Raw genomic sequence first — 14,037 nt, 5'->3', positions numbered from 1 at the left:
CTTTGGAGCTAGTGACTGTCGTCCCATAGACTTCAATGGGTTTTGGATTAGTCCCTTAAAACTCAGAAAGCACTCACTCAAATCCATTGGAATGTTCCCATTTAATTAGATCAAGGCTTTAGCTAACGAGAGAGACAGAGACAGAGAGAGACTGGAAGAAATCCCTAAATATGCTTCATTTAAAATTCTGAATGGCCTAGACAGTGAAAAAGCTAGCCTTTCTTCCTCTTATTTCTTTGCTCTCTCCCTGTTTTCTTGCACATTTTCTTCATCAGTGACACCCATCTTAACTCACCCAAGCCCCCAAATCTCTTTTAAATAGATGAGCAATACAGTCTTGTAAGTCACTAATCAAGTTTCAAGAATTGCAAAGGAACACAACCTTACCCATCACTGGCATTTAAAGGGCAGGCACGTAACTGTACTTTCTTCAAGACCATCAAGCTACAAAAGAAGTCTAACGAGGAAACAGAAAGCGTTGCCTTCTTTAAAAAAAACCACCAAGGTGATTTTATTTAAATTACCTTCAGAAAAAAATGACGACACATTTTGTGGTATTCCATTAGAGGGCATCACAGCATGTCATTTTGCCTTTTACAGGCTTTCCTAGATTGCAACAATCACATTTGTTCTCTGCAATATGGCCAGAGTTACCTGATCATCTTTATACATGGAACATTCACCAGCCTCAACATTTCACACACCCAATAAATCTGTTTAGTGGCTTGTGTGTGTGTTTTGGCTACTATTGCATTTATTTTTACCCAATGGAGATTCCTTGATGTCACAATATATCAGGTTTCAGCTTTATTTCCCCTGGGCATACATGTAATGAACTGTATACATAATACAAGGCCAGCATCATGACTTCAAATTGTTGAAAAGTTGAGCATACTTTTAAAAAAGAAAAAAAATGGTAATGATACTAGATCAGCAGCCTGCATCTTTTATCCTATGACTGGATCCATATGGGAGGATCCTTGTGCCAATGACAACTACTGAAGTCAATGGTGCTGCCGTCAGAAACAAAGGGTACATCTATGTAAAAAACCACTTAAAGGGCCAGGGACTAAGTCCAGTATGTAATGTTGTCATGACTTAATGAAACACCACTTCCAAGTGCACTTCTCATGTTTAAGCATCTGATCCAGTGAACACTTCTAATAGGCATTGTGCTTAAGACCACACCCATTAGCAAGTATTTGCAAGATTGAGCACCACCACATAGAAGACCCATATTCCACTCTTATTCTATGCTCATTATGCCAGCTGAAGTCAATGGGATTCAAGTGAGAACTTTGAACATATGATGGAGTCCAAAGCATTTAAAAAAAGAAAATAATACTGAAGATTAAATACTGCCTGGTGTAAGAAATAGGAGTCAGTATCCAATTGGAAAACAGTACCTATGGAATAGATCACACTGTTATCCTAAATTACTCTCTATTTTTAAATTTAAAATTACTCTATCTAAATTTAAGTGGACTGTACAGCTGCTTCTATTATATAAAAGGGTGAATTAATGTTTGACTGCTCAAATCCAGAATCAATAAATCAGTATCATAGACATAAACCAACTTACGATGATCCTGGACTTGCTGTTGGCGGGGGACCTGGTGAAATGACAGAATAAAAACAACAGACATTAGTTATGAAGGAGTAACTAATCCAACAATTTATCAAACCTTTTAAAAAGAAGAAAGTAATTGTATATCAATGGAATGTGGCTTGTTTATTTTAGCAGATGATTCTCAGTTTCCAAAAGGAGAAGACAAAACTGAATCAAGCAATAGAAACAGTCTCACCAATTGTTACAGTTCAGGGGAACTGCACCTCTATTCCTGCTCCAGAGTCCCTCAAGGGCACCCACTCTATGCTCAGCCATGACCTCTCTTCGGTGAAAACCTGCATCTCTCTCTCTCCTAACCAGCATTCCCCGTCTACATTGCTATATTCCCAGCAAGCCAGACTGCCTCAACAGGCCAGCATCTCTTCTTTGCTGCCTCACCAAGCCATGTAAAGCTTTAATTGCCAGCAGTTACCCATTGCCACACAACACTTTATAAGAAAGCACATTTATTCTTAAGGCAAAGCATTATAAGAACATATAAAAACAATAAAAGAATTGATATGTACACTAAAAGGCTTTCAGAAGGTAACCCCAACTCCAGCCGTAGACTCTGGTTGGTGTCAGTCCTTCAAAACCCACCACTGAGGTTTCCCCCGAAGTTGCAAGTCAGAATAACCATGAATAGTTCAATCTTTCCTTTATACACCTTGGGCCTTTGATCTTGGCCTCATGTAACAGATAATTAGCTGATAGTGACCCCATTTTCAGGGGTAGCTTCACCTATCCCTAGACATTCCTCAGGAAATCCACTGATTTTTGTTCCAAAAATCCATTCTTGTTTGCTACACTGTTCAATATAGTCCTTAAAGTCCCTGGGTCTTACATTTTCCCCTCATCCCCATAGGAGGAGATGCAGACCACTGTGAGGAAGCAACTCCTGTCTGGGAGCATTTGAGCTGCTTGAACTCGCAAGCATAACCAAGGACAGCTGTCAGTAAGGCAGGTGCCTACATCAGTGGGTAGGGCTGGAGGCATTACAGCAATGCCAGAGGAGACACTGGTGCCAGATGCTAGTTGGCCCGACGTGCTACTCCTTTCTGTGGTAGAACCCTGTACCTCCATGGATACAGATTTATATCCGAAGATATACATTTGTATCCACGTAGGGCTCTATGCACATGCAACACCTAGAAACTATAGCTGGATGAAGACTGAATAATTTATTCACATTAATAGTCTTTCGAATTTTTAAACAAATTCACTTTAGGTCCGATTTAAGTCAACTGAAGTCAAAGGATAGATTCCTGTTGATTACAGCAGACTTTGGATCAGGACCTTTGACTATTTTTATATCTCCTTTTGTGTTTGCTTTCTGTACTTCCTGCAAATATTCAAGCAACCGCGTTTCACCGACATGAATGCTCACTGAATCAGCACATTTTAATTGAAGCAGTGTATAATATTTCAAATTGATATTATTAAGTATTTGTTCCAGAAATCTGATTACAAGATTCAGTCTGCTCCTGCCACAAAACAGAAACATACCAGGTTTCTGTTACCAGAACAATTTATAAAAGTGAGAATTCTATGTATTTGTCCAAACAAAATAGCCTGATTTTCATATACCACATCCTTATAAGCAACTATTAGTGAATAATCTAACAGCCAAGAATTAGTCACAGACATTAGTTAGTAAATAATTTTGAAAAAAACCCAGTCAATTAGAGGAAAACATGGATTCATTATGAAAAAAATTAAACTTCATCGAGTAAATGATTTATACATATTATTTTCCCAGTTCTTCAAATAACTACTTGAGGCTCTGTGTAACCTCAGTTCATAGGACTGCCATCTCCAGAGTTGTTCACCTGACAATTCTCATTAGCAATTGTTTAAACAGAAAGTTTGGAGAGAGAAATCTTACCAAATTTCACAAACAACACACCGGTTGTGGAAACAGTCTTCCTGCCATTAGTAGCAACACACTGAAAGTAGCCAGTATCTGTAGTGTCAAGGTTTCTTATTCGTAATCGAGACCCATAGCTTGTTGCACGAAAAGATATCCTCCTTGGCTCTTGAACAACTGGGGCATCATTTTTTAACCAACGCACTGTCGGAGGAGGATTGCCGGAGACTTTACAATGCAGTTCTGCGGTTTGGCCGAGGGTGGTGGTGATGTTATTCATAGGCTCATCGAGTGTCAAGAAGTAATCTGGTAAATACACAGAGAAAGATGGAGAACAATGAATTCCATTTTTTTTTTAATCTCATTCCTACCTTATGCTGGCAGATGAAAGAACTGAGTGTAAACAAAATCAGATTTAATGACAAGCTTTGGCACTTCTGACTTGGCTGGCCATGCTTTTCACAGCCAGCATTATATCCAGTACAGTATATTGTTGTGTGTTAGTAAAAGACACAAGCTCAGGTGTCTTCCCTAGACATAATGTATCTTATTTAGAAAACACACTACAGGCAGTCCCCGGGTTACGTACAAGATAGGGACTGTAGGTTTGTTCTTAAGTTGAATCTGTATGTAAGTCGGAACTGGCGTCCAGATTCAGCCGCTGCTGAAACTGACCGCCAGTTCTGACTTACATAGATTCAAGTTAAGAACCCCAAGTCAGCTGCTGCTGAAACTGATCAGCCGCTGATTCCAGGAAGCCCGGGGCAGAGCAACTGTGCCTCGGGCTTCCTGTAGTCAGCGCTGGTCAGTTTCAGCAACGGCTGACTTGGGGCTGACTTGGGGACGCCTGGGGCAGAGCAGCTTGGGTGCTGCTGGGTTGCTCCAGTAGCGCGGCTCCTTGGCGCTACTGGACCAACCCAGCAGCACCCCAACTGCTCTGCCCCAGGCGTCCTGATTCAGCCGCTGCTGAAACTGACCAGCAGCGGCTGAATCAGGACGCCTGGGGCAGAGGGCTGGGGTGCTGCCGGGTTGGTCCAGTAGTGCCCAGAGCGGCGCTGCGGGACCAACCAGCAGCGCCCCAGATGCTCTGCCCCAGAGTCCACAACAAAAGACTGGTCTGCTGGGCGGGAGGGGGGCACACTAGCTGCGCCCCCCCCCCCCAGCAGACCAGGGACACGGGGAGCAAAGCCGCAGCGGCGGGGTGCCTCGCCTCTGAGGCTTTGCTCTGGCGCGGGACCCTCTTTGCTCGCGGTGCCCCTGGTCTGCTGGAGACAGTCCCCAGCAGACCAGGGGCACCGCGAGCAAACCCACAGCCGTGGCGGGGTCCCGCGCTTCTGAGGCTTTGCTCTGGCAAAGCCTCAGAAGCGGGGGAACACGCCGCTGCTGCGGGTTTGCTCGCGGTGCCCCTGGTCTGCTGGGGACCGTCTCCAGCAGACCAGGGGCACTGCGAGCAAACCCGCCGGGGCTGCTGCTTTGCTCCCGATGCCCCTGGTCTGCTGGAGACGGTCCCCAGCAGACCAGGGGCACCGGGAGCAGCTTTTCTCGCCCCGGAGGTCAAGGTGGCTGACCGCTGCCTATGAGCTCCGGGGCGAGAAATCCCAGTTCGTAAGTGCGGATCCGACATAAGTCGGATCCGTGTAAGTCGGGGACTGCCTGTATACATCTTGCAGTCTTTCTTTTTTCTACACAGATTGGTAATCAGAAAAATGGATGTTGTGAGCTCTCTCTCAGCTTTCCCCAGTGTTAAATTACTTTGTTTCATTCAACATAACAAGCACTGAGTAACTTGTTCACTGCTCCTTATTGCCCTTCTTACTTCACTTCATAGCCATTTAATTAGAGGATGATTTTCGAATAAGCTTAGGGCCAGATTTTCAGAGGCGCTCAGCATGTTACGGCTGTCAGCATGACACTTCTGGACACATTTTCAAAAAAGCCCAGCACTCAATGTGCTGAACTCTTTAGAAATCTGACCGCTTAGTCTGCTGATTGAAAAAATACTTAGCTTGTCTAAAAATTCAGCCCTTTATGCATTAGAATCTAAATATAAAATTTGACTCTTAAAAATAAAAATAGCAATTTTAAAATAAGTTGCAGAATAGCATACATTGTGGAAAAAATAGATTTAAACACATCTTCATTTTTGCAAAACACTTTACAAATGTTATAATATTTACGAGTACTAAGGAATAAGAGTAAGGCCAAAAGTCAAAATAGGGGAGGTATCTTGTAAAGACTGCTAGGTTAGTTAGGTTTTACTCTGAAATAACTCACATGACAGGTATAATTATAAGATGAAGAATTCTTTAATTTCTGAAGATAAGGAATGTTAAATCAAAATTTAGAGACATGTTAATCTTTTCTAATCCATTTGTGAACATTGTCTTAAGTCAAGCGCTATTTTATCCAACATCTTTCCATAAAAATGCTACTTCTGGTTAACAGTATTCAAGGTTTAATTAAAAACTTTCAAATCAGAGAACTAGATGTTTTGGGGTATTAATAATGGGATACACAGCCTTTCATCTCACTGCCACAAGTTCAAAGCCAACTTTGGGCACTAGTATCCAAAAGGTATTACCTTCTATCATCTGTCTAAGCAGCTAGGCCAAGGAATGAATGACCCATAGGAAGTATACTGCCATCTCACCCTTGGAAATAAAACTTGTAGGTCAAGATGGAAGCATACTGGCGGGGAAATTTCTGATGTTGCACCCATTCTATAGACACTCAGAAAAGTTCAATATCCTTGTTTGCACTCCAACACCAGCACTAAACCTACTTTATTACAATAAAAACCTTTTAAAACAATCATGTATTAATTTCAGACAATACAAAGATTGTTAAAGCAGCATATACTGGCTATTGGCAAAACGATCAACATGTTTGGTACAACTCCACTAAATACAATCTCTGGCTTGACAGGAATGAGGAACACATGACTTAACCTATTCCTAATTATTATTAATTTCTACTGTGGTTGCTCCCAGTCCCATCACTTCAGCCTACCCCATCTGCCCTAAGCTGCCCCCTCTGTATTCCTACACCCTTCCATTTAACTAACACCTTCCTAACTAAACCAAATCCAAAAACTGAGGCACCAATACGTTTCAGCCCACAGAGTCCTTTTCGTCTGTGCATTCCAGTTCTCTCCTCTATCCTTAGGCTATTTAGAATGTAAGCTCTTTTGGGCACAGGCCGCCTCATGCTCTGTTTGTACAGCACCTTGCACAATGGATTCCAGCTCTCGGTTAGGCCCTAGGCATTATTAATTATAACAATAAGAAAATCTCACACACTCATTGTGCCAATTAGGTCAACTTCTAATGTGCTGACAGGAGCAGGGAAAGACAACAGTGCATCTGTGCTGACATGAATATGGTGAGCCAAGAAATCCTGTGTACAAAGGGGGAACAATTCCTGTTCCAGCCCACAGGTAGGCAACAAGGTGGGTAACAGACATGCTTCTCTGCAATTCTAACTCTGGAGAAGGAAGAAGGATTTAGTTCCCCAACTCCCAGGCAGTTTTCCACACAAGTCTAATATCACATTTAATCATTTTTGCACAACTTTCTGCAGGACTAGCAATACTTTTGAATCCCTATCTTATGACATACACTGGAAAGCATAATCTACATCAGCTCACACATTCTTCGGTTCTCACTGCAATGTGCATTTAATAAAAACACATTAATAGCATGGAACTTCTAAATTACATTTAATTATCCAATATAATGTTTCTATACCATGCTGATCTATATAATTCCCCATTGTATTTCAAAGGCAGCAATTTAGCTGTTTAATATTCACTTTCTGACAGCATTGTATAGTAATTTCCTTGTGACCATCTTGCTGACAACACCACAGACAACTTATACCATATACACAATGCTTCTTAAGAAACAAGGCATAAGATGCCAGTAATGAAGTGAGTGTTGAATAGATTTCAACAGAACTGAGAATCAGCATATAGAACCCAAAGTAGTAGTAGTGGTAATTGATAGTATTGGTTCTATAGAGGGTACAGAGGTTATCCCGAAGTTATAAAGGAAATAGATCTTTAAAAAGTAAAACTGATTTTGGTTCTGAGGAACATCCAATCCTTTTCTTAGGTTTCCATTTGTTTTAGTGCTTAGCTTCATCCCCTCCAAATATCACACTAAGCTTAATACAGTGAATCTGCCGAATTTAACTCAAATCCATAAATTTTGTGTCCAAACCATAAACCAGATGAGGCTGCAACCAATTGTGAACCTGAATTGAGGTTTGAGTTTCTAGTACATTTTGAAACTGAGCAAGTTTCATGTAGCTTGGCATTTTGTAATGAAAGCTTCACATAGATCAAAGTGGTTTTAGAAGTGAAAATGAAATAAAGGTCTGACAACAATTCCAATTATCTCACACCGTTGTACCTACTCACTGAGAGAGGTATGGTAAGAAAGGGGTCATCTGGCATATGTTAAAAGCATTATACTATTGAACTTACCTAGATTGGAGAAATGTGAGGTGGGCGGGTGTGTCCTATTTTTTTTTATTAATCATTTATAAGGATTCAGGCTAACTCAATCACAGTTAACTCAAATGATTGACTCAAAATAAATTAACTAGTAGCTTTGATCACATTGCAAAATAATAATAAAATACCAATTTAAATTTATTATAAATGTTTTTACATGTTTTTCTACATTTTAAAATACATGGATTTCAATTAAAACACAAAATACAAAGTGCACAGTGCTTGCTTTATATTTTTTGTATTACAAATATTTGCATTGTGAAAAAGATAAAAGAAATAGTACTTTTCAGTTCTCCACATACAAGTACTGTAGTGAAATCTCTTTATCATGGAAGTGCACATGTAGATTCTTTTGTTACCGAACTGCATTCAAAACTAAAACAACATAAAACTTTGGAGCCAACAAGTCCACTCAGTCCTATTTCTTGTTCAACTAATCGCTAAGAGAAAAAGTTTGTTTACCTTTATGGAAAATAAAGTTGCCTACTTCTTACTTACAATGTCATCTGAAAGTTACAAGAGGTATTATCACAGTACTATTGTAGCCGGCACTGCAGGATATGCTAAATATTTGAATGCCCCTTTATGCTTTGGCCACCCTTCCCTCGGACATGCTTCCATGCTGATGATTCTTGTTAAAAAAAGAATGTGTTAAACAAATTTGCGACTGATCTCCTTGGGGAAAAATTGTATGTCCCCTGGTCTATGCTTTTACTTGCATTCTGCTATATATTTTGTGTTATAGCAGTTTCAGATCAGAAGTAGGAGTGAGTAGACTTGTTGGCTCTGAAGTTTTATACTGTTTTATTTTGAGTGCAGTTATATACAAATTTTGTTTTTAAATTTGTAAATTGCACTTTCACGATAAAGAGATTGCACTATATTGCTTGTATGAGGTGAATTGGAAAATACTATTTCTTTTATCTCCTTACCCTGAAAATATTTATAAAAAAATATAAAATGAGCATGGTACACCTTGTATTCTGTGTTGTAACTAAAATCAACATATTTGAATATTTAGAAAACATCCAAAATATTTAAATAAATGGTATTCTATTACAGGCAGTCCCCGAGTTACGTGGATCCGACTTATGTCGGATCCGCAGTTACGAACGGGGATTTTCTCGCCCCGGATGACTGGAGCGGCAGGACGCCTGGTCCCGCCGCCCACCACCTCCGGGGCGAGAAAAGCCGCTCCCCGTATCCCTGGTCTGCTGGGTGAGCCAGCAGACCAGGGAGACGGGGAGCAAAGCGGCGGAGGACTCGGGCCAGACCGCGGCGCTTCCAGATCAGCGCCGCGGTCCGGCCCGGGTCCTCCGCGGCTTTGCTCAGCGTCTCCCTGGTCTGCAGACCAGGGAGACGCTGAGCATAGCCGCGGAGGACCCGGCTGGAACCGCGGCGCTTCCAGCTGATCTGGAAGCGGCCGCGGGTCCGGCCCCGGGTCCTCCGCCGCTTTGCTCCCCGTCTCCCTGGTCTGCAGACCAGGGAGACGCTGAGCATAGCCATGGAGGACCCGTCCGGACTCGCGGCGCTTCCAGCTGATCTGGAAGCGCCGCGGATCCGGCTGGGTCCTCCGCGGCTATGCTCAGCGTCTCCCTGGTCTGCAGACCAGGGAGACGCTGAGCAAAGCCGCGGAGGACCCGGGCCGGACCGCGGCGCTGATCTGGAAGCGCCGCGGTCTGGCCCGAGTCCTCCGCCGCTTTGCTCCACGTCTCCCTGGTCTGCTGGGGGGGGACGCAGCTAGTGCCCCCCCCAGCAGACCAGGGAGACGTGGAGCAAAGCCCGGGGCCTGTGGTAGAACAGATGGGGCACTGCCGGTTGGTCCCACAGCACCGCTCCTTGGCGCTACTGGACCAACCCGGCAGCACCCCAGCTGCTCTGCCCCAGGAGTCCTGATTGAAACTGATCAGCAGCGGCTGAATCAGGACTCCTGGGGCAGAGCAGCTGGGGTGCTGCCGGGTTGGTCCAGTAGTGCCAAGGAGCGGCCGCGCTACTGGACCAACCCAGCAGCACCTGAACTGCTCTGCCCCAGGCATCCCCAAGTTAGCCGCTGCTGAAACTGACCAGCGGCTGACTACAGGAAGCCCGAGGCAGAGTTGCTCTGCCCCGGGCTTCCTGGAATCAGCTGCTGATCAGTTTCAGCAGCAGCTGACTTGGGGACGCCTGGGGTTCTTAAGTTGAATCTGTATGTAAATCAGAACTGGTGTCCAGATTCAGCCGCTGTTGAAACTGATCAGTTTCAGCAGCGGCTGAATCTGGATGCCAGTTCTGACTTACATACAGATTCAACTTAAGAACAAACCTACAGTCCCTATCTTGTACGTAACCCGGGAACTGCCTGTATTGTTTAACAGTGCAACTAAAACAGTGATTAATCACAATTTTTTAAATCTCACAATTACATTACAGCCTGTTTTTAGGGATGTTTGTGATGCATAGCATCTATTCCAGACCACTGACTCCTTCTCTACTCGACCCTCCAACCCTGCTGCATTTCTCCTACTTTCAATAAGCACTCATCAACTAATATACACATAACTCAATTCCTCTCTTGAATTCAGGCATCCCTCACACCATCTACTCCCTCTCTGATCTCGTTTGTACTTCCTCAAAGACCTCCCAAACCTCACCTTTTCTACAAACAGAAGACTTTCCTTAGAAGGAGAACCTGCTGCAGCAGCAGGCTGAAAGGTATTGAGGACCTATTATTACGATGGTCAATGCATAATGCCATATTGTTACTCGTCAGTGTGTTTCACGAGGCAAACAGCATAATACCACATTTTGTCATAGGTAATTTGATGGTCTTTCCTATCCTGAAGTATCCCTCTAAATGTTCCAGATGGACCGTCACTGCTATTTATGAGAAGCTACTCAAAATGAAATTGATTTTTTTTGTGCTAAGTAATTACTGTGCTTGTGAGAAAGGAAGGGTCTAGTGGCAGAACTGGGAACATGGAGTGCCTGAGTTTTAAGCTGGGATCTGAATGGATTCCTTCCGGGGCCTTGGATGAACCACTTGGGCTTGGATTCAAATCTACTTCAAATTCACATGAGATTAATGCATCTAACCACATTAAGCTCCTTTTAAAAAAACCAACCCCAGCCTTAAAGTCTGGGGCTCAATTTCTCTAACTGTAAAGTGCGGATAACTTAAGATCTCCCTGCATCACAGATGAATTAGATAGTCCTTATAAAACACTTTAAAGCTGAAAAGTGCTGTACTGCATAAATGCTAAGTATTCTGATTATATTCTGAGTTAAATCTCTCCTTTTTCTAGCTTTAACACACAATGAAAGCTTGTCTGTATTTTTGAGTGGAACCCTGTATAGCCATTTTTGAAATGTTTTAAGTGAGAGAAGTAGAGTAAAATGGTTTGAAAGTAGAAAATTTTAAAACAATTATCCCACTTATAAATTTAAAATATTAAATTCGATTTTTTTAATTTGTAAAAATAATCTGCTGCTGCGCCCATAGTTTCAGCCTACAGAGATTTTTCTTTAATGGCTAAGTTATTAACCCTTGGAAAATGCTGACAGACCCTTTAGTACAGCAGCACTAGTGGGTGCTCTATAATGAACTTTTAAATGACTTGAGATAATATCTGAAAAGCTTAGCTTGAAATATATTTCTGGTTTTGAGCCTTTGCCAACGTAAACACAACACATCATAAGTCATCTTCATGATTCTAGGAGCATAAATTGGAGACACTGCCTATAAAATCCAAATATTATGTATCCTTTATATTGAAACTTTGTGCTGTTTTGATGTTATGGAATAACGACAGCTGTGCACTAAAAGTAGTTGTGGAAAGACAAAATATACCACATTTATGTGTCTCGAAAGGCGAAACGGGTATACGCTGCCACAGCTATGTCTTGACTTGGTTAAATAGGAGACTCTCTCAGTCATAATAAATTCTTATGTATTTTACTGCTTTAAGTGGAGCCCAGGTGGTTTTCAAAATAAAAGCTTGCCATTCTGCCCAAGGAATGTTAATCTCCACTGTAACTCCCTGGTTACTCCATCTTAACTTTTCAAAGTCACATCTTAAAGCTGCAACACCCGCTGTGACTGGTGAAGTATTTTGCCTGCCACATTGAGATAGTCTTTTCAATAACACTGTATATGATGTATCTGATATTACATTTCTTCTACAATCAAAGCTTCCATCGACTTTAGTAAGAGTTTAGAGAATAAGGGTAATGCAAAATTAGGCCCTTTTATGTTCATTTTATCAATAGAAAATTGTCTGATTTGTCCTTCTCTTTGTGTCTTTTTGAAGATTCAATATGCCGTATCCTAGAGGTAGAACTGAACACAACTGACAGACCCACACCCAAATCTGGCTCAGAATTCTGTATAAATCATAATATGTCTCCAAATCCTTTTTCAAGGACTGAAAGAATGACACAAGGAGAAAAATTTTCAAAAATTCAGATGCCACAGAAAGAGTGTTTCATTCTGGAACTGGAAATTCAAATCTGCATTTAGGAGCATAAAATAGTTATCTGATCAATGACATCTGAAAACTGGCTCCACAAACGGATCATGAAGCTTTATCTTGGTTGCACCAAAAGTTTCAGATGCTCCAATTTCGTTTTTATAGTGTAGTTTGATGGTAAGGAAGAACAAAATGTCTCACTCAGGCCTGGTCTACACTACATCGGAAGGTCGAAGTAAGATACACAACTCCAGCCACACAAATTATATAGCTGGAGTCTACATATCTTACACCGCGTTTCTGTGCTGTCCACACAGTGGGAAGCTGACAGGAGCTTCCCTTACTCCTTGTGAGGAGCAGGAGAATTGGTGCAGACAGGAGTGCCCTTTGAGTTCGATCTAGCAGGTCTATATTACACCTGTTAAATCAAACCCCAGAAGATCGACCATGACAGCAACAATCTTCCATGTAGTGTAGATGGGCCCTCAGGGACTGTGAGATGGATATATTTGCGCATCAATAAATCTTAAACAGAAGAGAGACTTTGTCTAAACTGGTAAATGCTCATTCTACTATGGACATTGGTCATATCATGGACTGCCAAGGAATCTCTCCCAACTGACTAGCAATAACCTGGAAATAAACACTGGCATTCATTCAGCATTGTGGATTAGCCATGCTGGTCTCATCAGATTCTGGATTTGGATGAAGAGCTATTCCTACCTTAGTTTTTATCCAATATGCAACATGCATCAGGGCTACTACCTTTCATAGCTTATCAGTCCAGATTGTTGGAAAATTCTACATGAAAACTGGGTTACTCTGATAAGATACCACAGTCTGAATGTGTTGAATTGACTTGTTTGTTCCATAATTTGCAATAAAGTTTTTATGTCAATTATTCAAGTTATGCTAAGGAAGGTCTCAGCAGGATTTCTCACTGAAATGTGGAGACAGAGGTAAACATACTTCCCAATGGCTAAAAAATTCTCACCATTCATTTGTCCGTCTGCCAATCTGTCATATTTGAACAGGACCCACCTGAACTAGCAGGTCTGATCAGCAGAAGCTGTGTTTTTCAAGGGGCAGAGGAATAGAATCATAGAATACTAGGACTGGAAGGGACCTTGAGAGGTCATCGAGTCCAATCCCCTGCCCTCATGGCAGGACTAAATACTGTTTAGACCATCCCTGATAGACATTTATCTAACCTACTCTAAATATCTCCAGAGATGGGGATTCCACAACCTCTCTGGGCAATTTATTCCAGTGTTTGACTACCCTGACAGTTAGGAACTTTTTCCTAATGTCCAACCTAAACCTCCCTTGCTGCAGTTTAAGCCCATTGCTTCTTGTTCTATCCTCAGAGGCCAAGATGAACACATTTTCTCCCTCCTCCTTATGACACCCTTTTAGATACCTGAAAACTGCTATCATGTCCCCCCTCAATCTTCTCTTTTCTAAACTAAACAAACCCAATTCTTTCAGCCTTTCTTCATAGGTCACGTTCTCTAGACCTTTAATCATTCTTGTTGCTCTTCTCTGGACCCTCTCCAATTTCTCCACATCCTTCTTGAAATGCAGTGCCCAGAACTGGACA

General features: G+C 42.0%; 1 protein-coding gene across 2 annotated transcripts in view; it reads right to left on the bottom strand.

The window, feature by feature from the left end:
- Positions 1–14,037, bottom strand: part of ROR1 (ROR family WNT receptor 1) — a 277,094-nt gene that overhangs the window by 54,177 nt on the left and 208,880 nt on the right. For both annotated transcript variants that reach the window (XM_075936157.2, XM_075936156.2), the window contains 2 exons: positions 3,495–3,782; positions 1,583–1,613 (listed from right to left, as the gene is read on the bottom strand). In XM_075936157.2, the coding sequence (XP_075792272.1) occupies positions 1,583–1,613; positions 3,495–3,782 (319 nt within the window). The remainder of the gene's footprint in view (positions 1–1,582; positions 1,614–3,494; positions 3,783–14,037) is intronic.

This window comes from Pelodiscus sinensis, chromosome 9 (assembly GCF_052426305.1).
Source record: "Pelodiscus sinensis isolate ZL-2025 chromosome 9, ASM5242630v1, whole genome shotgun sequence".
NCBI classification, from domain to species: Eukaryota; Metazoa; Chordata; order Testudines; family Trionychidae; genus Pelodiscus; species Pelodiscus sinensis.
The sequence above is the reverse complement of the archived record's forward strand: the minus strand, read 5'-3'. Positions and strand labels throughout refer to the sequence as shown.